The 22,601-nt window shown below is 41.0% G+C and overlaps 1 protein-coding gene and 1 pseudogene across 2 annotated transcripts in view; both read left to right on the top strand.

Moving 5' to 3' along the window:
• NDUFS1 (NADH:ubiquinone oxidoreductase core subunit S1) overlaps positions 1–16,094 on the top strand; it is a 37,523-nt gene extending 21,429 nt beyond the window's left edge. For both annotated transcript variants that reach the window (XM_008974241.5, XM_008974240.4), the window contains 6 exons: positions 4,943–5,103; positions 7,800–7,954; positions 10,090–10,265; positions 11,222–11,356; positions 11,455–11,527; positions 13,797–16,094. In XM_008974241.5, coding sequence (XP_008972489.1) covers positions 4,943–5,103; positions 7,800–7,954; positions 10,090–10,265; positions 11,222–11,356; positions 11,455–11,527; positions 13,797–13,888 — 792 coding nt within the window. In that variant the 3' untranslated portion in view covers positions 13,889–16,094. The remainder of the gene's footprint in view (positions 1–4,942; positions 5,104–7,799; positions 7,955–10,089; positions 10,266–11,221; positions 11,357–11,454; positions 11,528–13,796) is intronic.
• Positions 16,095–16,744: 650 nt separating this feature from the next.
• Positions 16,745–22,152, top strand: LOC134728710 (glycine cleavage system H protein, mitochondrial-like; annotated as a pseudogene).
• The last annotated feature ends 449 nt before the right edge of the window (positions 22,153–22,601 follow it).

The following is a 22,601-nucleotide window of genomic DNA, read 5'->3' as shown; positions in this document are numbered from 1 at the left end:
CACCCCAAAACAGGTATTGATAAAACATCATAATCATCTCTCCATTTATATAGAGAGCAAAGCAAGATGGATGAATAGTCAAACAAAAATGAGATCATACTGTACATGCAGTTTTTATTTACCAGAGTTTAATTTTCTTGAAATTATCTGAAAAGAAATCAAAGTAAAACTGAAAGAATTGCACTTTTAACTTCATTTAAATCTTTCTTTATTACAAAAGGAGTTATTCCTTAAAATTTTACCAGTCCTTCTATTTTCGTTTCTGAGGTACATGTTTTTTTCATTTGAGTTCTTTCTTTAATTCATTTTGTTGTTGGCTTTATTGTTTTGCTTTTCCCCAAAGGTGGCTCATGGGTGCCTGTATTCCTTGAGTGCTTGCTTGCTTGAGAATGTCTATTCCTGAAGAGACAGCTTGTCAGGATGTGAAATTCCAGGGTCAGACTTTTTTTTCCCCCCTTTCTGAGCTTTATAGACACTGCCTTTTGTTAGTGAAGAAGCATGTAAACTTTATTCCCCCGCCCCGCCCCAAACCCTGTCCTGATTATCTTTTTTTTTTTTCCTTGGCGGGGAGACAAAGTCTCGCTCTGTCACCCAGGCTGGAGTGCAGTGGCACGATCTTGGCTCATTGCAACCTCCGCCTCCCGGGTTCATTCTCCTGCCTTAGCCTCCTGAGTAGCTGGGACTACAGGCACGCACCACCACACCTGGCTAATTTTTGTATTTTTAGTAGAGACGGGGTTTCACCATATTGGCCAGGCTGGTCTCCAACTCCTGACTTTGTGGTCCACCCGCCTTGGCCTCCCAAAGTGCTGGGATTCTGATTATCATTCTTGAAATTCAGTAACTTCACCAAAATATGTCTTAAAGGTGAAGACATCACTATAAGACTATAGGACAGAATGTACTTTCAGTCTAAAGATACAAGGTTCTCTTTATTTTAGAATATATGTGTGGTGGTGGAGGTGATTAAAAAACTAAGGAGTTGGCCGGGCATGGTGGCTCACATCTGTAATCCCAGCACTTTGGGAGGCTGAGGTGGGTGGATCACCTGAGGTCGGGAGTTTGAGACCAGCCTGAACAACATGGAGAAACTCCGTCTCTATTAAAAATACATAATTAGCTGGGCATGGTGGTGCATGCATAATCCCAGCTACTCGGGAGGCTGAGGCAGGAGAATCGCTTGAACCTGAGAGGTGGAGGTTGTGGTGAGCCAAGATTGCACCATTGCACTCCAACCTGGGCAACAGGAGTGAAACTCTGTCTCAAAAAAAAAGAAAAAAAAAAAGGAAAGAAACTAAGGAATTTCCGGCCAGGTGCTGTGGCTCACACCTGTAATCCCAGCACTTTGGGAAGCCAAGGTGTGTGAATCACCTGAGGTCAGGAGTTCGAGACCAGCCTGGCCAACATGGTTAAACCCCGTCTCTACTAAAAATACAAAAATTAGCTGGGTGTGGTAATGGGCACCTGTAATCCCAGCTACTTGGGAGGCTGAGGCTGGAGAATCGCTTGAACCCAGAAGACGGAGGTTGCAGTGAGCTCAGATCATGCCACTCACTCCAGCCTGGGCGACAGAGCGAGACTCCGTCTCAAAAAAAAAAAACAAAAACAAAAACCAACAACTAAAAACTAAGGAGTTTCTGTTTGTCACACAAGGGGGTCTGGAGGTAGGCACATTGAAAGCTGATGCAGGCTGGGTGCGGTGGCTCATGCCTGTAATTCCAGTACTTTGGGAGGCTGAGGCGGGCGGATCACAAGGTCAGGAGTTTGAGACCAGCCTGACCACCATGGTGAAACCCCGCTTCTGCTTAAAAAAAAAAACAAAAAAAACAAAAATCAGCTGGTTGTAGTGGCCTGTAATCCCAGCTACTTGGGAGGCTGGGGCAAGAGAATCACTTGAACCCAGGAGGCAGAGGTTGCAGTGAGCTGAGATTGCGCCATTGGACTCCAGCCTGGGTGACAGAGTGAGACTCCATCTCAAAAAAACAAAAAGAAGAAAGAAAGAAAAAAAAAAGCTGATGCAGTTGTCCAAGCATATCATCAAAGAGAGCCTGCATTCCTGCTTTGCTGTCGTCAGTGCATTTGCTTGCTCACATGTGATTGTGTGTGTCCTTCTCCTTGTGGTTCCAAGATGGTTGCTTCACTTACAGTCTCAGGTGTAGGGAAGAAGGTGATGTGCAAGAGGATGAAGTAGCAAAGCACAACTTGTTTATTTTGAATAGAAAAAAAATTATGATTAAAAGATCAAAAATATTAAAAAATATTCAGTGAAAAGTCTTCCTTTCTCCTCTCTAATTCCCATCCCCATGTGATAGGTGACTACTATTTTCAGAGAACGTTTTCTTTTCTTTTTTTCTTTTTTCTTTTTTTTTGAGACAGAGTCTTGCTGGGTCCCCAGGCTGGAGTGCAGTACGGTGGCATGATCTCGGCTCACTGCAACCTCAGTCTGCCAGGTTCAAGTGATTCTTGCCTCAGCCTCCCGAGTACCTGGGACTACAGGCGCATGCCACCATGCCCAGCTAATTTTTTTATTTTTAGTAGAGACAGGGTTTCACCATGTTGGCCAGGATGGTCTCAATCTCCTGACCTCGTGATCTGCCCGTGTCGGCCTCCCAAAGTACTGGGATTACAGGCGTGAGCCACTGTGCCTGGCCTGAGAACGTTTTGTTCTATAATAGATTTAAATACATTTTTCATTAATTCTGTTACCTTCATTAAGAACTCTTGATGTGGTGGCTCACACCTGTAATCCCAGCACTTTGGGAAGCCAGTGCAGGCAAATCACCTGAGGTCAGGAGCAAGACCAGCCTGGGCAAAATGGTGAAACCCTATCTCTACTAAAAAATACAAAAAAAAAAACCAATTTGCTTGGCATGGTGGCGTGTGCCAGTAATCTCAGCTACTTGGGAGGCTGAGGCAAGATAATAGCTTGAACCTGGGAGGTGGAGGTTACAGTGAGCCGAGATCATGCCACTGCACTCCAGCCTGGGCAACAGAGTAAGACCCTGTCTCAAAAGAAAAAGAAACAACTCTTGACAATGCAGTTGTCGAATCTTCTCTTCTATATAATATATTTTTAAGGTCTCACTCTGTTGCCCAGGCTGCAGTGCAATGGCAGAATTGTAGCTGACTGTAGCCTCAAACTCCTGGGCTTAAGCAGTCCTCCCACCTAAGCGTCCCCTGTAGCTGGGTCTGCAGGCATACACCACCATGCCCAGCTAATTTTTATATTTTTTTGTATAGATGGGGCTCATTGTGATGCCCAGTCTGGCCTCAAACTCCTGGCCTCAAGCAATTCTCCCACCTCAGCCTTCTAAAGTGTTGGGATTACAAGCATGAGCCAACCTTGCCTGGTTTTTCATATCTGTGTTTTTTTCCTTTTTCCATTTGTTTTGTATCCTGTACCCTGGCTTTCCTGTCCTTGTATTTAATCATGTTTTCTTTCTTTTCTTTCTTTTTTTTTTGTTTTTGAGACGGTCTGGCTCTGTCACCCATGCTGGAGTGCAATGGTGCTGTCTTGGCTCACTGCAGCCACCACTGGGACCACAGGTGCACACCACCATGCCTGGCCAATTTTTTGTAGAGACGAGGTTTTGCCACGTTGCCCAGGCTGTACTTGAACCCGTGGGCTCAAGTCATCCACCCACTTCGGCCTCCCAGAGTGTTGCGATTACAGGCCTGAGCCACTGCACCTGGCCTGTTTAGTTTTTTATTGTTTCTGGAATGGTATTTATTACTTGTTTGTCTTCCAGTTCTATCCTGAATTCAATGATGAAAATCTCCTTACTATATAATACTCTACAGTGTTGCTTCTTTGAGTTTTTAAGTGAGAAAGAGTGTGTTGTTTTTCATTGTCTTTGAGACTATTAAAAACTATTTCTCTCAACTATTCACATTTCCTTGGCAAATTCCTCTTGTGATTAATGTATTCCTCTTTATAATATCTCAGCATAATTTCCATGCTGATTCTTTGATTGTGGCCAGCTATTTATTGAAGAATGACACAAAGGATGGGTGGGAGAATGAGACGTGTATTCTATAACTTTACTCATTTTGTTTTGTTTTGTTTTTGAGACAGAGTCTCACTCTGTTGCCCAGGCGGAGTGCAGTGGCACAATCTTGGCCCACTGCAACCTCCGCCTCCCAGGTTCAAGCAATTCTCGTGCCTCAGCCTCCTGTGTAGCTGGGGCTACAGGTATATACCACCGCGCCTGGTTAATTTTTTTGTATTTTTAGTAGAAACGGGGTTTCGCCGTGTTGGCCAGGCTGGTCTCGAACTCCTGTCCTCAAGTGATCCACCCACCTCAGCCTTGCAAAGTGTTGGGATTACAGGCGTGAGCCACCGCGCCCGGCCTATAACTTTACATCTTATTTGCCCATCTTCTGTGAAATCTGTAGTTTCCTTTACTCTTGGGATGCATTCTTCCAGTTTTTGTCATTTAGAGTTACTATGGTTTAAAACAAAGCCTTAAAATTGTAGGTATTTAACATTGTGATCTGGTGATCATTGCTTTCCCTGCCTCCTCCTCCCTATCTGTGGCATGGTAAGTAGATGGGAGATAGTAGACATGATACTTAAGCATAGTTTTTCCTATTCTTTAATTACCATCTGAATCTCTGGAGAGAAGTTCCCCAATTTTTCTGGGACCTGCCCATAGTTATTCTGACCACAGGATAATTTGCTAGGCTTTTTATTCTGAATAATCACTTCTAGAAAACGTGTCTTAGCTGATACTCAGGCATATTTCACAGTAGCATTGGCAAGATGCTTTGGATTAAACTAAATCTGGTTGTATATGTGTGTCTATATGTTGGGCTAACAAATTGAAGACATTCATGTTATACCTAAGACTTGCGACAACCTATATTATAGAGGCAAATATGGTTCGATGTTCAGCTTACTTGTAATATTTTAAAATCAAAGTTGTTTTTTTTTTTTAAATAGGTCCTAAAGGAAGCTAAAAAACCAATGGTGGTTTTAGGCAGTTCTGCACTCCAAAGAAATGATGGAGCAGCAATTCTTGCAGCTGTTTCTAGCATTGCACAAAAGATTCGGATGACTAGTGGTGTTACTGGTGATTGGAAAGTTATGAATATCCTTCATAGGTTTGTTGAGTAATTGCTTTATATACTATAAATTCAAGTAATGTTGTGTATATGTATGTGTTCCTGATACACTGTTAAATTTAATTTACAAACATCATTTAGCAACATTATCCCAGTTACACATGTGAAATATAGACCTTTACTCTGTGTGAGAAGAGCCCGAGATGATAAGGAATATTAAAAATATTTGAAATAACAGTGAGTGTTGAGAAAAAAAGTGAAGTACTATAAAAATTGTTATATTAGTTATACCTTGGTTCAAAAATTGCAACAAGTTCTTTAATTAAATGATAAAAATGTAAGCTAATATGAGAATTCAGCTAAAGGATTTCTTTCTTTTTTTTTCTTTTTAATTATTTGGCTTTTTGTTTTGAGACAGGGTCTCAGTGCAGTGGCGTGATCATAGTCCACTGCAGCCCTGACTTCCTGAGCTCCAGCGATCCTCCCACCCCTGCCTCCCAAGTATTAAATGGCTGAAGCTACAGGCGCATGCCACATGCCCAGCTAATTTTTTGTTTTTGTAGAGATAAAGTCTCACTATATTGCCCAGGTTGATCTCAAACTCCTGGGCTCAGGCGATACTTCTGCCTCAGCCTCCCAAACTGCTGGGATTATAAGCGTGAGCCACTGCACCTAGCCTTTATTTCAAACCATATCAATAATGCAGGTTTAATTTAGGTAAGTTGAAAAGAGACAGATATGTGCAGAAATGGAACTGATCCTTATTCTACAATGTGTAGGTAATTATTACTATTTTCATGCATTTTCTTCTAGTTTTTTTTTACCCTGCGTAATATTTTATTTTATTTTTTCGAGACCAGAGTCTCACTCTGTTGCCCAGTCTGAAGTACAGTGGCACGATCTTGGCTCACTGCAGCCTCCCCCTCCCAGGTTCAAGCGATGCTCCTGCCTCAGCCTCCCGAGTAAGCTGGGACTATTGGCATGTGCCAGCACACCTGGCTAATTTTTTTATTTTTTTATTATTATTATTATTATTTTTGAGATGAAGTATTGCTCTGTCACCCAGGCTGGAGTACAATGGCACGATCTCGACTCACTGCAACCTCCATCCCTGAAGTTCAAGCAATTCTCCTGCCTCAGCCTCCTGAGTAGCTGGGACTACAGGCGCGTGCCACTATGCCAGGCTAATTTTTTGTATTTTTAGTAGAGACTGGGTTTCACTGTGTTAGCCAGGATGGTCTCGATCTCCTGACCTCAGGCGATCTGCCCACCTCAGCCTCCCAAAGTGCTGGGATTACAGGTGTGAGCCACCACGCCCAGCCTAATTTTTTTGTTTTTAGTAGAGATGGGATTTCACCATGTTCGCCAGGCTGGTCTCAAACTCCTGACCTCAGGTGATCTGCCACCCTCGGCCTCCCAAAGTGCTGGGATTACAGATATGAGCCACTTCACCTCACAGCTGTGTAATATTTTTTAGTTACATAGGTGAAATTACACTGTGAATACAATTTTGTGTCCTGGTTTCAATAGGTTTTCATTGCCAAATGAGAATTTCCTACTATGGTCAGAAATTTTTTTCTAGAAATTGTTTGTAAATAAAAACGTTAATGGCTAATTGATATCATGAATATACTATAAATTTTTTTAGCCATTTTCTTCATTTTAACATGTATGTTGATGGTAGTTTTTAACTTCTTAAATAATACAGTGATTCACAGATACCTTTGCACTTGAAATTATCTTCTTAGGATATATTTCTAAAAGTAGAACTATTGGGGCACACAGGATAACCATTTCTGAGCCTTTCGAAGCATGCTTCCAACTTGTTTTAGGTCCTCAGAATGGCTACTATTTCTAGATAGTTAACAAATACCAAGCTAAACCAAAACAACAACCCTGCTATTCAAAGTATATTTATTCCAGACCTCTTCTTTAAAAGATTATTTTGTGCTTATAAGAGTAATATGTATTCGTAGAAAAAATTTCTATAAGGTTTTGGTTTTCTTATTATGGTTTTTGCTGAATTACAGTTTAATGAGTGGTTTTCAATTTCTCCCTTTTCATTTTTGAAATAATCTGATTTTTCTTCTTTGAATATGTATGGCTTATCATGTTTTATGTCTTACTTTATTGAATAAGAATCAGACTTAAAGCAATTACAGTTGGCATAAAATTTCTAGAATTATTTCATTCAATACTATGTCATGGAGAGACAGAGCGTCCTAAGAATCTGACATTTCTTTGGTTGCCATTCTCAAAACAGTAAAAGACTGCTGTTTCTGGTTTTAGCATCTATTTTAAATGGGTAAGAATGGGATTTTTTGGCCAGGTGTGGTGGCTCACACCTGTAATCCCAGCACTTTGGGAGGCCAAGGCAGGTGGATCACCTGAGGTCAAGAGTTCAAGACCAGCCTGGCCAACATGGTGAAACCCCATCTCTACTGAAAATACAAAAATTAGACGGGTATGGTGGCATGTGCCTGTAGTCCCAGCTACTTGGGAGGCTGAAGAAGGAGAATCGCTTGAATCCAGGAGGCAGAGGTTACAGTGAGCCGAGATCACGCCACTGCACTCCAGCCTGGGCGACAAAGTGAGACTCTATCACAAAGAAAAAAATAAAATAAAATAAAATGGGTTTTTTGACATTGTTGAAAGGAAATTATTCCAAAAATCACATTTAATTTTTTACATTGAAAATACTGCAGTTATGGTAAAATTCCATAATTGCTTTGCAGGATTGCAAGTCAAGTAGCTGCTTTGGACCTTGGCTATAAGCCTGGGGTGGAAGCAATTCGGAAGAACCCTCCCAAGGTGCTGTTTCTCCTGGGAGCAGATGGAGGTTGTATCACACGACAGGATTTGCCAAAGGATTGTTTCATTATTTATCAAGGTAAGTATCACCTGTGACACCAGAAACAAAAGAGAGTAGTACATTATGTATGTTAGAAACCATTTAGTAATATATTTAGTGAACTGAATGTTTTCCATTTGAGAATTTTGCCTCCCCCACTCCTCCTCCTTTTTTTTTTAAACAAGCCACAAGTGTTATTAGTTACATAATTGATACTGCTTTTAAGAATTATTACCAGCCGGGTGCGGTGGCTCACACCTGTAATCCCAGCACTTTGGGAGGCCAGTGCGGGTGGATCACCTGAGGTCAGGAGTTCAAGACCAGCCTGACCAACATGGTAAAACCCTGTCTCTACTAAAAACATAAAAATTAGCCGAGCATGGTGGCGGGCGCCTGTAATCCCAGCTACTCGGGAGGCTAAGACAGGAGAATCACTTGAACCCGGGAGGCAGAGGTTGCAGTGAGCCAAGATCATGCCATTGTACTCCAGCCTAGGCAATAAGAGTGAAATTCCCTCTCAAAAAAAAAAAAAAAAAAGTTAAACCAAAATATATGAACTAAATCCTGTTCCTTGGGTGCCATGGCTCATGCTGTAATCCCACCACTTTGAGAGGCTGAGGCAGGAGGATTTGTTGAGCCTAGGAGTTCTAGACCAGTCTGGGCAACATAGGGAGACCCTGTTTCTACAAAAAATTTAAAAATTAGCTAGGCGTGTTGCTGCATGTCTGTGATCCCAGCTACTTAGGAGGCTGAGGTGGGAGGATCACTTGAGTTCAGGAGGTTGAGGCTGCAATGAGCCATGATCACGCCACTGCACTCCAGCCTGGGTGACAGAGCAATAAAAAATGTTATTTTTGATAAAATTAAAAACAAAATAAACTAAAATCCTGTTTTTAGTCCTTTAAGAAATAATCATTGATGACAGTTTTGATATGCGTACTTCATAACATCTTCATACGCATATACAAATGTGCACAAATTACATTAAACTATATATTATTCTACGACTTTCTTACACTTGATTCAGATGTTTCTAAAGGTCTTCTTTTCTGAATAACTTTTTTCTTCTGCCAGTTGTTATTAATGGGTGGCAGTGTTTCCAAATTTTTCTGTAATTTTTCGTTTATGCCTTTTTCAGTATTACTGTCATATTCCTGTCTTTGCATCCTCCCCCATTTCAGTCTACTTTACCAAATTTCACAAACTGGTACATCTGAGCAGTTCTACTTTGCAAGCATTTCTACTTTGTAAGCATCAGTATACTTACTTGCCTATTTTATATGTGTGTATTATATTATACATATTTGTATTTGCATAAAATAGTCTGAGAAGATACTTTTTTTTCTTTAAAAAAAATTTTTTTTTTGAGATAGAGTCTCACTCTGTCACCCAGGCTGGAGTGCAGTGGTGTGATCTCGGCTCACTGCAGCCCCTGCCTCACGGGTTCAAACGATTCTCATGCCTCAGCCCTCTTGAGTAGCTGGGATTACAGGCACACACCACCACATTGGGCTAATTTTTTTGTATTTTTAGTAGAGATGCAGTTTTGCCATGTTGGCCAGGCTGGACACAAACTCCTGGCCTCAAGTCATCTGTCCACCTTGGCCTCCCAAAGTGCTGGGATCACAGGCATGAGCCACCGCACCTGGTCCCCAAATGCTTTAACAATAATTTTCTTTGGGGCCGGGCGCGATGGCTCATGCCTGTAATCCCAGCACTTTGGGAGGCCGAGGCGGGCGGATCACAAGGTCAGGAGATCAAGACCATCCTGGCTAAACACGGTGAAACCCTGTCTCTACTAAAAATACAAAAAATTAGCTGAGTGTGGTAGCGGGCACCTGTAGTCCCAGCTACTTGGGAGGCTGAGACAGGAGAATGGCATGAACCCAGGAGGCAGAGCTTGCTGTGAGCCAAGATTGCACCACTGCACTCCAGCCTGGGCGACAGAGCGAGACTCCATCTCAAAAAAATAATAATAATTTTCTTTGGGAAGGGAGTTGAATTAGGGGTGAGGTGGGCTTTAATTTTTGTTACTTCACTACTGTTTCATTTTAGTTTTAAAAACTTTTGTGACTTTACAAAATGGGATTTAAAATGATATATACTATCTTCATGTACAGTAGAAAATCAGTTTTTAATAAAATTTTGGTTTACCATTTTCCATCTTTGTGCAGGACATCATGGTGATGTTGGGGCTCCCATAGCTGATGTTATTCTCCCAGGAGCTGCTTACACAGAGAAGTCTGCTACATATGTCAACACTGAGGGTAGAGCGCAGCAGACTAAGGTAGCAGTGACACCTCCTGGCTTGGCAAGAGAAGACTGGAAAATTATAAGAGCACTCTCTGAGGTATAATTTCTGAGTCATTTCTTAGTGATGCTACTAAAGGCATATTTGATATTTTAGCCTGTTAGAATGATTTTCAAAGTCAAGGAAGATGCCAATCTGAAATGCAGAGATGATTTGAATAATTTCTATAGAAAACATGTATTCAGAAACAGGAATTCAAGGTTATAGTGAGCTCTCATTGCACCGCTGCACTCCAGCCTGAGGGACAGAGCAAGACCCTGTCTCTTAAAAAATAAAGGAACTTGAAATTGGTGCTTTTATTTCATTTTATTTATTTTTGAGACAGAGTTTTTCTCTGTTGCCCAGGCTGGAGTGCAGTGGCGTGATCTCAGCTTACTGCAACCTCCACCTCCCGGGCGCAAGCTTCCTGAGTAACTGGGATTACACGCATGTACCACCAAGCCTGGCTAATTTTTATATTTTTAGTAGAGATGGGGTTTCGCCATGTTGGCCAGGCTGGTCTTGAACTCCTGGGCCTCAAGCAGTCCTCCCACCTCGGTCTCCCGAAGTGCTGGGATTACAGGTGTGAGCCACTGCACCTGGCCTGAAATTGGTGCTTTTATTGGTGAAAATTGTTGACTTGTCTTTTGCCTGAAAATACGTCTGTTAGCTCCTTATTGATGTAAAAGTAAGCATCCTGACTTTTAAAATAATAATACATTGTAAACTTTGTGTATTTTAATAACAGGTTAGCAAAAACATTTGGATTTAGCATAGTATTGTCTCTTTAATCATTTCATAGAGTCACTAATGTACTGACAGCTGTGAATGAATTAGAATTTTTGATATTTGTGTTCCCTGCTTAACTGCTTCCTTCATAAATGTATGTCTACTAATGGACACCAATAGGTTTTTCAGTAGTGCTGCATTATTTCACCATAGTTACAATTATCTATTATTTGGTATTTTTAAGTATTAAAGCTTTTTGTTGTTTCTGGGGACCTGACATGTTGTAGATTGCTGGAATGACTCTTCCATATGATACTCTGGATCAAGTAAGGAACAGATTGGAAGAAGTCTCTCCTAATCTTGTTCGATATGATGATATTGAAGGGGCTAATTACTTCCAGCAAGCAAATGAGCTCTCAAAGGTAACAGCTCGCCTATGAGCAGTTTTCATAATGTCGTATCTACTGATGTAACAGTACTAGTTTTCCATATTATTGTTGATCTCTTCTTTTTTGTGCAGCTAGTGAACCAGCAGCTTCTTGCTGACCCACTTGTTCCACCTCAGCTAACTATAAAAGACTTCTACATGACAGGTATGTAATTGTCAACATGACTCTGCCAAATACGAAAGGTAAGAAGTAATCAGATCACCTCATTTGGTGTTATAATTCCAATTTGTGATTGATAGTGTTTGCAATTCTTAATCTTTGAAGGTTTTCAAACATTGGAACTAACGTAAGCATATTTTCTGATTCTACTCTAGTTTTTTTGTTTCTGAAATGTAAGCAAAGTTTGAAAATCCAAGCAATTAATAGATTTTAAATATAAAATTTTGCTGTTGTAAGGAAAGTCACTGTGTAGCAATTTAGGGCGAATTTTCCAAAGTGGCAAATAACTGCAGGTTTTTCTGAGAATTATAGGTGGAAGAATCAAAACATGTAAATGTGAAACATGTTAAACAGTGCTTCTGATGTAAATTGTTAGGAATGTTTTTAAGGAACGCAGACAAACTGAAACTTGTTTATTGCAGATTCTTAGAACAGTTGATACAACATCTAGGTTATGAGGTAGTTAATAGTTGATAGATTATTTTGACTAATTTTCTATCTAAAAGCACATAGAACTCTTAATTTTTTTATATAGTTTGTATCTAAGATTTTTTAAATAGGTATTTTAGTTAGATAATAAAGATTACCTTCATTGTAAAATAATACCTATGCTCAAAAGCACAACAAAAAATCACTTCTATGGTATTTATCTGCGAACTTATGAACACAAAGAAGTAAACAACAGACACTAGTCTACTTGAGGGTGGAGAGTGGGAGGAGGGAGAGGTGCAGAAAAGATAAGTCTTGGGTACTGGGCTTAATTCCTCGGTGATGAAGTATTCTGTACAACAGATCCCCGTGACATGAGTTTACTGGTGTAAAAAGCCTTCACATGTACCCCTGAACCTAAAAGTTTTTTTTTTTTTTAAAAAGAAAAATCACTACGCTCCCACTATCAAGAAATAACTATAATTATTTTTAACATTTTAGTCACTCTTCCTCCAGGGGCATACATATGCGTTACACACATATATATTATATTAACTATTGTTACTTATATGTAATTATTACTGTTTACATGTACGTGTGTGTGTGTGTGTGTGTGTGTGTGTGTAATTTTTGAGATGAGATTTTACTCTGTCACCCAGGCTGGAGTGCAGTGGCACAATCTTGGCTTGCTGCAACCTCTGCCTCCTGAGCTGAAGTGATCCTCCCACCTCAGCCTCCTCAGTAGCTAGGACTATAGGCGCATACCACCACATCCAGCTAATTTTTGTATTTTTTGTAGAGATGGGGTTTCGCCATGTTACCCAGGCAGATCTCAAACTCCTGGACTCAAGCAGTCCACCCACCTCAGCCTCCCAAAGTGCTGGGACTACAGATGTGAGCCACCACCCCTGGCCAATATATTTTTTAGTGAAACAGAAAGTGAGATTAGGCCGGGTGCAGTGGCTCATGCCTGTAATTCCAGCATTTTGGGAGGCTGAGGGAGGCAGATGGCTTGAATCCAGGAGTTTCAGACCAGCCTGGGCAACATAGTCAGATCTGGTCTCTTTAAAAAAAAAAAAAAGTGAGATTATTCACTTGGGGGTGGGGGTTGATAGCTTTATTGAAATATAATTCATATACCCTAAAATTTACTCATGAAGTGGACAATTCATTGTATTTTAGTACATATGCTGTTTTGTAACCTTTTTCAATAGTAGTATTGTACACATTTTTCCTATATTTATTTATTTATTTATTTTTTTGAGACAAGAGTCTTGCTCTGTCGCCCAGGCTAGATTGCAGTGGTGTGATCTCGGCTCACTGCAAGCTCCACCTCCTGGGTTCACACGATTCTCCTGCCTCAGACTCCCGAGTAGCTGGGACTACAGGGATGTGCCACAACACCTGGCTAATTTTTTATATTTTTAGTAGAGATGGGGTTTCACTGTGTTAGCCAGGATGGTCTCAATCTCCTGACCTCGTGATCCACCTGCCTCGGCCTCCCAAAGTGCTGGGATTACAGGTGTGAGCCACCGCGCCTGGCCTTTCCTATGTTTTTAATACTTTTCTATAATTTTTTAATGGCTGCATACTGGTGCACTGTCTAGCTGCTCTATAGTTATTTGATTGTTTCCAGGGATAGTTATTGAAAGCATTTGGCCAGTAAGGGGTTTATCGTTGGAATCTGTTGGTTACATATAATTATATATACTTGCATAGGGCCTTACAATCTTTTTTCCTCCTGAATATGTGCACCATTAAAGTTTTAGTATGTGCTTTTAAAAAAGTTGTATTATCAAAATGACATTTTCTTAATATCTTTCAGATTCAATTAGCAGAGCCTCACAGACAATGGCCAAATGTGTCAAAGCTGTCACAGAGGGTGCCCAGGCAGTAGAGGAACCATCCATATGCTGAAGCTTCTACTAGGATCCCAGTTTTTCCGCAGATAATTAATGGACAACTGTAGTGCAGTGATCCTTTACAGGTTTATTTCTTTGTAAAAAAAAATAATAATAATTTGAATCATGTAATATTTAAGGTTATACTATGCCTATTTGAAAATGATATTAGTTATCAACTTTGCAGTTTGAAAAACATGTATTGTGTGTAAAGGTTAAATAACAAAACTATGCAGATGCTCTTAAAAGCATTGATAACCTTTGTGACGAATATAAAGAAATCCTTAAATTATGAGTTGTTGGCTTATCTTCATAAAAAATTTGTCTGTAAAATGGATGAAATGAAAAGAGTTTCAATTAAAACCTACTTTTTTCTAGTGCTAAAGAAAAGATTTAAGCACTTTGTCAAGCTGGGTAAATAGGAAAAATACATAATCATGCTCAGATATGTATCTAGGATAATTATAATTAATAATAATCATAGTAACAATGGCTAATGATAATTTAGCTTTATTATATGTGCTAAGCACTCTGGCTTTACATGCATTATCTTCTTTTGTTCTTGCTACAACCCTGTGAGATAGTAGTATTATCTCATTTTACTGATGAAGACTGAAGCCTAGGTATATTAAATAGCTTGCCCAAGGCCACGCAGCAAAAGTCACCAACTCAAACCTACTTCTTATTTACTCCAAAGCCTGTTCTTAACTGCAACATAGTATTTCGTCTCATTAATATTGATTCTATAGGTTGTTACTTCTAAAAATTAGTATTGAGTTTAATGGTGAACACATTTTTCTATTTTCTCTTGAATCTGCTTCTATAATGTCATGGTGATTTATGTGGCTTTTTTTTTTATAAGTTATACATGTATGCATGTATACTTATGAGACCTCCCTTGGAATGAGGGAGGTCTCAAGAAATATAATTTAGATTCTCATTGATGTTCTGTATTCATTATCCTAACACCATCTGTAGTGTTAAATCAACTAAATTATTTCAGCAATAGGAGACAAAACAACCAGCTTTCATAATTTTTAATTGTCAAAACCAAAAGGAATCAGAATAAGGATCACTGAGAATTTAAAAAAATAAAAAAGGAAGTAAAAATTTTACAATTAGGAGATAATTAAAAATAGATAATTTTTTTTCTAAATCTAAGGTTGGGTGTGGTGGCTTACACCTGTAATCCCAACACTTGGGGGGCCAAGGTGGGTGGATCGCTTGAGCCCAGGCGTTGGAGACCAGTCTGGGCAACGTGGTGAAACCCCATCTCTACAAAAAATACAAAAATTAGCTGGGTATGGTGGTGTACACCTATAGTCCCAGCTACTCGGAAGGCTGAGGTGGGAGGATCACCTGACCCAGGAGGTTGAGGCTGCAGTGAGCCGTGATTGCGCCACTGCATTCCAGCCTGGGCAACAGAGCAAGACTTTGTTTCAAACAAACAAACAAAACTATGTTCACAATTTGTTTGTTTTGTAATCCTTATTCTTTTCTGCTTTCACTAAAGACTCAGCCCAAGTATAGGATGCCCTTTTCCCTTTGTTTTTTTTTTTTTTTGAGATGGAGTCTTACTCTGTCACCCAAGGCTGGAATGCAGTGGCATGATCTTGGCTCACTGCAATCACCACCTCCCTGATTCAAGCGATTCTCCTGCCTCAGCCTCCCCGGTAGCTGGGATTACAAGCGCACGCCACCACACCCGGCTAATTTTTGTATTTTTAGTAGAGACAGAGTTTCACCAATTTGGCCAGGCTGGTCTTGAACTCCTGACCTCAGGTGATCTACCTGCCTTGGCCTCCCAAAGTGCTGGCATTACAGGCGTGAGCCACCACGCCCAGTCTAGGATGTCGTTTTTCTGATACAACAAAGGATAAGGTTTTAGAATAATAGTATGTCACAATATCTTTAAAAACAGCAGGTGCAGTGGCTCACACCTGTAAGCCCAGCATTTTGGGGGTTCAAGGCAGGAGGATCAGTTGAGGCCAGGAGTTCAAGACCAGCCTGGACTGCATAGCAAGATCCTATTTCTATAAAAAAATGTAAAACTTAAAATTGCACAAAATTTGTCACCTGTACCAGCTTTTGGAACTGTTTATCTTATCCTCCTCAGTGATACATCATGAAGTTGTGTGCTTTGCCTAAAATGCCCAGTTACCTGAAATTGTATAAATTCTTGCCAAAAGTGTTTGAACTTAATACAAACTTCCCATCTCTTACCTCTTAGCACTGTGCTCATCTTGAGGGGACATAGTCCCAATTTTGTATTTTATATAATACTGTTAGTGAATATGTGTAGACTTCATATGGTTGTGGGTAAGAGAATACTGCATTCAGATAGAAAAGATGCTATATAGCTAAGTTGATCCAGGATCCTTGGGCTACCTGCTAGGCAGCTTGTGGTGAACAATCATAATCTCTAAAAAATACCTTGTCTGGACCGGGCGCAGTGGCTCACACCTGTAATCCCAGCACTTTGGCAGGCTGAGGCGGGCGGATCATTGAGGTCAGGAGTTTGAGACCAGCCTGGCCAACGTGGTGAAACCCTGTCTCTACTAAAAATACAAAAATTAGCCGGGCATAGTGGCACATGGCTGTAATCCCAGCTACTGGGGAGGCTGAAGCAGGAAAATCGCTTGAACTGAGAGTCAAGGCGGAGGTCACGGTAAGCCGAGATCACACCATTGCACTGCAGCCTGGGTGAAGAAACAAGCCTCCATCTCAAAAAATAAATAAATAAATAAATAATACCTCATCTGGGATAAGTAGTGCTCAGTCTGTCTCATGGGCACATATTAGTGTCGTAATGCCAAATACTAAGGTTATTGTAAGCATAAACATTGAAGATAATTGCTAGAGAAAAATAGACTGAAAAAGATGTAAGAAAAATACATGTAGATGAGAGTAACCTGTCTGGTGGAATCATGACATTCTAAGCAGTGAAGGAATCACCAATGAGAAAATCTACAAAGGCTCAAGATCAAGTCTCTTTAGGTGAATAAGGCAATCTAGAAAGACCTTGGAATAATAATACCATTTCCTGAGGACCTTCTAAATAAGTGCCATTAAAGCTTTAAATACATTAAGACTATTCTTCACAAAATCTCTGCTAATAGTAGGTATTAATTGAGACTAAAGAAATATCAAATAACTTATTTATGGCTACACAGCTAGATACTAATGGCAAGAGTGTTTAATTAGAAGTACTTTTACTATCCCAGGTTGCCTCAAATGAAAGCATTTTGGACAGCAATATAAGGTGAATAGCTGAGCATGATGGCACAAGCTATATAGCCCCAGCTACTTGGGAGGCTGAGGCACAAGGATTGCTTGAGCAAATGAGTCGAGTCCAGCATGGACAACTGTATTCCTGCAGCCTGCTTGTATTCCTCTCCTCAAAGTGCTTTTTCCTTCTCTGCCACATGACTAGTCTGTGAATTTTCCAAACTTCTACGCTCTGCTTCCCTTTTAAATATGTTCCAACTTTAAGTTATTTCTTTGCTTCCATACCTGATTGTAGGCTGCTAGCATCAGCCAGGCCACATCTTGAATGCTTTGCTGCTTAGAAATTTCTTCTGCCAGATACCCTGATACCCTAAGTCATCACTCTTAAGTTCAAACTTCCACAGATTCCTAGGGCCTGGACACAATGCACCCAAGCTATTTGCTAAAGCATGACATAGATGTACCTTTATTCCTGTTCCCAATAACTTCCTCATTTCCATCTGAGACCTCATCACTCTGGACTTCACCATATGTCTATCAGCATTTTGGTCACAACCACTTAACAAGTCTCTAAGTTCCAAACTTTCCCTCATCTTTGTCTTCTGAGCCCTCCAGATTCTTCCAACCTCTGCCTGTTACCCAGTTCCAAAGCTGCTTCTACATTTTCCAATATGTATAGCAGTGCCCCACTGTCAGTACTAATCTGTTTTAATCTGTTTGCATTACTATAAAGGAATATCTGAGACTGGGTAATTCTTGCAAAAGAGAGATTTAATTGGCTTACAGTTCTGCAGGCTGTACACAAAGCATGGCACCAGCAGCTGCTTCTGATGAGGGCCTCAGGAAGTTTACAATCATGGTAGAAGGCAAAATGGGAGCGAGCATATCACATGGTGAGAGAGGGAGCAAGAGAGAGGAGGAGGTCCCAGACTCTAAACAACCAAATTTCACATGAACTAAGATCTCACTCATCACCAAGGTGATGGTGCCAAGCCATTCATGAAGGATTTGCCCCATGATTCTATACCTCCCATGAGGCCCTACCTCCAGCATTGGGGATTACATTTCAACATGAGATTTGGAAGTGACAGCCATCCAAACCATATCAGCAACATAACAAGACCCCCAACTCTTAAAAAAAAAAGTTGAATATATATCCAAAAATACCTTAAATTCCATATGGAAAGCCTCCCCCCTCAAATTTGTAGTAAATTGTATTATAATGAATACATTAATTAAAAATATACTTGGCCTGGCACAGTGGCTCAAGCCTGTAATCCCAGCACTTTGGGAGGCCGAGGCAGGCGGATCACCTGAGGTCGGGAGTTTGAGACCAGCCTGTCTGACATGGTGAAACTCTGTCTCTACTAAAAATACAAAATTAGCCAGGCATGGTGGCATATGCCTGTAATCCCAGCTACTCACTCAGGAGGCTGAGGCAGGGGAATCACTTAAACCCAGGAGACGGAGGTTGCAGTGAGTCAAGATTGCACCGTTGCACTCCAGCCTGGGTGACAGAGTGAGACTCTGTCTGAAAAAAAGTAAAAATTAAAAAATATATTTGACAATACCCAGTACCAATTTATTGTTTGTTGTTGACATTAACATTTTCTTTAAGAGTATTTCTTCATCTGTAAAATGAGGATAAAAATTGTAAAATTGTACCTACTTCCAGCCTCATAGAATTGTTTTGATGATTACGTCAGAAAGCTTGTAAAAACCTTAGGCCTATTTCCTGACATATACTAAATGCCCCATGTGCTAACTGAGGATGATCATTGTAGGAAAATTTCATAGACTGTGAGGGAAAGCCATGCCTAAAATAATCTCCAGCTTATTAAGAAGTGCATTCCTTTTTGTTTCTTTGTTTTATCTGAGATTGAGTCTCACTGTATCGCCAGGCTGGAGTGTAGTGGCGCGATCTCAGCTCACTGCAACCTCCACCTCCTGGGTTCAAGCGATCCTCCTGCCTCAGCCTCCCGAGTAGCTGGGACTACAGGAGCACACCACCACGCCCAGCTAATTTTTGTGTTTTTAGTAGAGGTGGGGTTTCACCTTGTTGGGCAGGATGGTCTCAAACTCCTGACCTCAGGTGATCCACCCGCCTCAACCTCCCAGAGTGCTGGGATTACAGGCGTGAGCTATCCGTGCCCAGTCAATTTTTGTATTTTTAGTAGAGGTGAGGTTTCACCATATTGGTCAGGCTGGTCTTGAACCCCTGACCTCAGGTGATTCACCTGCCTCAGCCTCCCAAAGTGCTGGGATTACAGATGTGAGCCAGCGCACCCAGCCTGGCCATCTTTTATAAAAAGATGAAGGTGTCAGAATTCCCTAATAAGATTCTGGCTCTGTTACCCAGACTGGAGTGCAATGCATGGCATGATCTCAGCACACTGCAACCTCCATCTCCTGGGCTCAAGCCATCCTCCCACTTCAGCCTCCCAAGTGGCTGGGACTACAGGCACACGCCACCACACCTGGCTAATTTTTGTATTTTTTGTAGAGACAAGGTTTCGCCACGTTACCCAGGCTGGTCTTGAACTCCTGAGTTCAAGTGATCCGCCTGCCTCAGCCTCCCAAAGTGCTGGGATTACAGGCATGAGCCACTGTACCCGGCCCCTAATAAGTTTTAAATAACCAATATTTTAAAATATTTTAATAGTTACATAGCACTTTAATTAGTTTGCTGATTTAATTTATCCCAAGGGACAAGGATGTTAATGAGAAAACTGACTAGATTTCAGATCGTAGATTTTAAGAGAACAAGGATCTCAAAACCAAATACCCTCTGCTTAAAGTGTTTTTTGTGTTTTTCACTACTGAAAATGTTTAGAGATTGACTTACCTATTGCTGATACTCAAAACATCTGATATCTTAATATTTTTAAATAACTCACTAGAAGCATATGTTGAAAATGGCAATGTATAGTCTGAGACTGGTGATTAGACTGGACTAAAAGCATATGTTGGAAATGGCAAATATATGGTCTGAGACTGGTGATTAATTTACAGTATTGGCACCTAAAGAGATACTGAGATGAATAACTTATTAATTTCCTTCTTAAAATCATAATTTTGGATCTGTAAAGGACTATACAAAAAAAAATTTTAGTATTATACCTGCATTTTATAATTGTGGAAATGGAGGCCAGAAAGAATAAGAGGCAAGTTAGGGGCAGATCTTGGGTTTGGATCAGCTCTTCTGACGCCTGGTTCTGTGACATTACAAAGCCTGAAATTCAGCTCCAACATCTATTAAACATTTGCAGAGTATCAGCTGGGTGCGGTGGCTCTCATAAGGCCAGGAGTTCAAGACCAGCCTGGCCAAGATAGTGAAACCCCGTCTCTACTAAAAATACAAAAATTAGCCGGGCATGGTGGCAAGACACTGTAATCCCAGCTACTCTGGAGGCTGAGTCAGAGAATTGCTTAAACCTGGGAGGCGGAGGTTGCAGTGATCCCAGATCGCGCCACTGCGCTCTAGCATGGGCGACAAAGCGAGACCCCATCTCAAAAAGAAAAAAAAAATTTTTTTGCAGAGTATCTACTGTGTGTCAAGTACATTACCCACGACTACAAAGAGAAATACAATTTAGCTAATGTCCTCAAGAAGCTAACAGTATACTAAAAGAGATATGTAGGCATCAATTATAGTAATGACATAACATATTCTAATAGAGGTAAGTACATAACACAGTGGGCATGTCTAGTTGTCTTTGTTTCTGCTGTTAAAACAATATCACAGACTGGGTGATGGGTTGATTGATTGACTGATTGAGGCAACTCTGTCACCCAGGCTGGGGTTCAGTGGCATGATCACAGCTCACTGCAGCCTCAACCTCCCTGGATCAAGCAATCCTCCTGCCTCAGCCTCCTGAACAGCTGGAACTACGGGTGTGAGCCACCATGCCCCACTAATTTTTAATTTTTTTTTTTTTTTTTTTCCTGAGACGGAGTCTCAGTCTGTCGCCCAGGCTGAAGTGCAGTGGCACAATCTCAGCTCACTGCAACCTCCACCTCCCGGGTTCAGTTTTCCTGCCTCAATCTACTAGGATCTAGCTAGGATTACAGGTGTGCACCACCATGCCCAGCTAATTTTTGTGTTTTTAGTAGAGACGGGGTTTCACCATGTTGGTCAGGCTGGTCTCAAACTCCTGACCTCATGATCTGCCCACCTCGGCCTCCCAAAGTGCTGGGATTACAGGCGTAAGCCACCGCGCCCAGCTAATTTTTAAAAATTTTTTATAGAGACAGGTCTCACTACATTGCCCAGGCTCGTCTTGAACCCCTGGGTCCAGGCGCTCCTCCCACCTTGACCTCCCAAAGTTCTGGAATTACACATGTGAGCCAACACACCAGGCCCAGACTGGGTAATTTATAAAGAGATTTACTTCTGCCCGCCCCGCCCCGCCTCCCCGCGCGAGTGGCTGAGGCGTAGCGCTGCCATCCCCGCACCCCTGGGAACATGGCGCTGCGAGTGGTGCGGAGCGTGCGGGCGGTGCTCTGCAGCCTGCATGTGGTCCTGGCACCTGCCGCGCCCTGCCTATCGAGGCCCTGGCAGCTTGGGATGGGCGCCGTCTGGTTGCTGCGCATGGGACGCGCTCTGCTCTGGGGAAGCGTTGGGAGATGTTTACTGTAATCTGCCTAAAGTTGGGACAAAATTGAACAAACAAGATGAGTTTGGTGCTTTGGAGAGTGTGAAAGCTGCTAGTGAACTCTATTCTCCTTTATCAGGAGAAGTAACCGAAATTAATGAAGCTCTTGCAGAAAATCCAGGACTTGTAAACAAATCTCGTTATGAAGATGGTTGGCTGATCAAGATGACACTGAGTAACCCTTCATAACTAGATGAACTTATGAGCGAAGAAGCATATGAGAAATACATAAAATCTATTGAGGAGTGAAAATGGAACCACTAAATAAGCTAGTATGAAATAACGCAACCCAGCAGAGTTGTCCTAAATTAGTGGTGGATAGAAGACTTAGAATAGCAACTTTTAGCATTACCCATGGGAAAAAAAAAAAACTACTGTTAACACTGCTAATGAAAGAAGATGCCTTTTAACTTTCTAATGATTGTAGATAAACATAATATGTGTCTTTTTCACAATATCCTATGATTTTTAGACTAGGCTCTAGTATTCATGAAATTATCCATGGTAAAAATTAGTTACAAAAATTACATAATTCAAAGATAATGTTGTTATTCTTAAGCCTTATATAATATTGTAACTTGTGTATGTCCATACCTGGATTTGGGATGAAATACTTAATGATCTTTCCATTGGAAATAACTGGGAGTGAAGAAGTTTTTGTTGCTTGTACAGTGTCAGATGAAGAACAACCCTATCTTAATTTTGCAATACACTGCATTTGCTGGTGCTGTTTTTATATAGTGAAGCAACAGCTTTACAGCAAAATAACAAAATACTCACTTCTTCGTTAAAAAAAAAAAATTTACTTCTTACAATTCTGGAGGCCAGGAAGTCCATGATGAGGTG

Source organism: Pan paniscus, chromosome 13, assembly GCF_029289425.2.
Source record: "Pan paniscus chromosome 13, NHGRI_mPanPan1-v2.0_pri, whole genome shotgun sequence".
NCBI classification, from domain to species: domain Eukaryota; kingdom Metazoa; phylum Chordata; class Mammalia; order Primates; family Hominidae; genus Pan; species Pan paniscus.
Note: the sequence above shows the minus strand (reverse complement) of the source record. Positions and strands in the feature narration are given on the sequence as shown.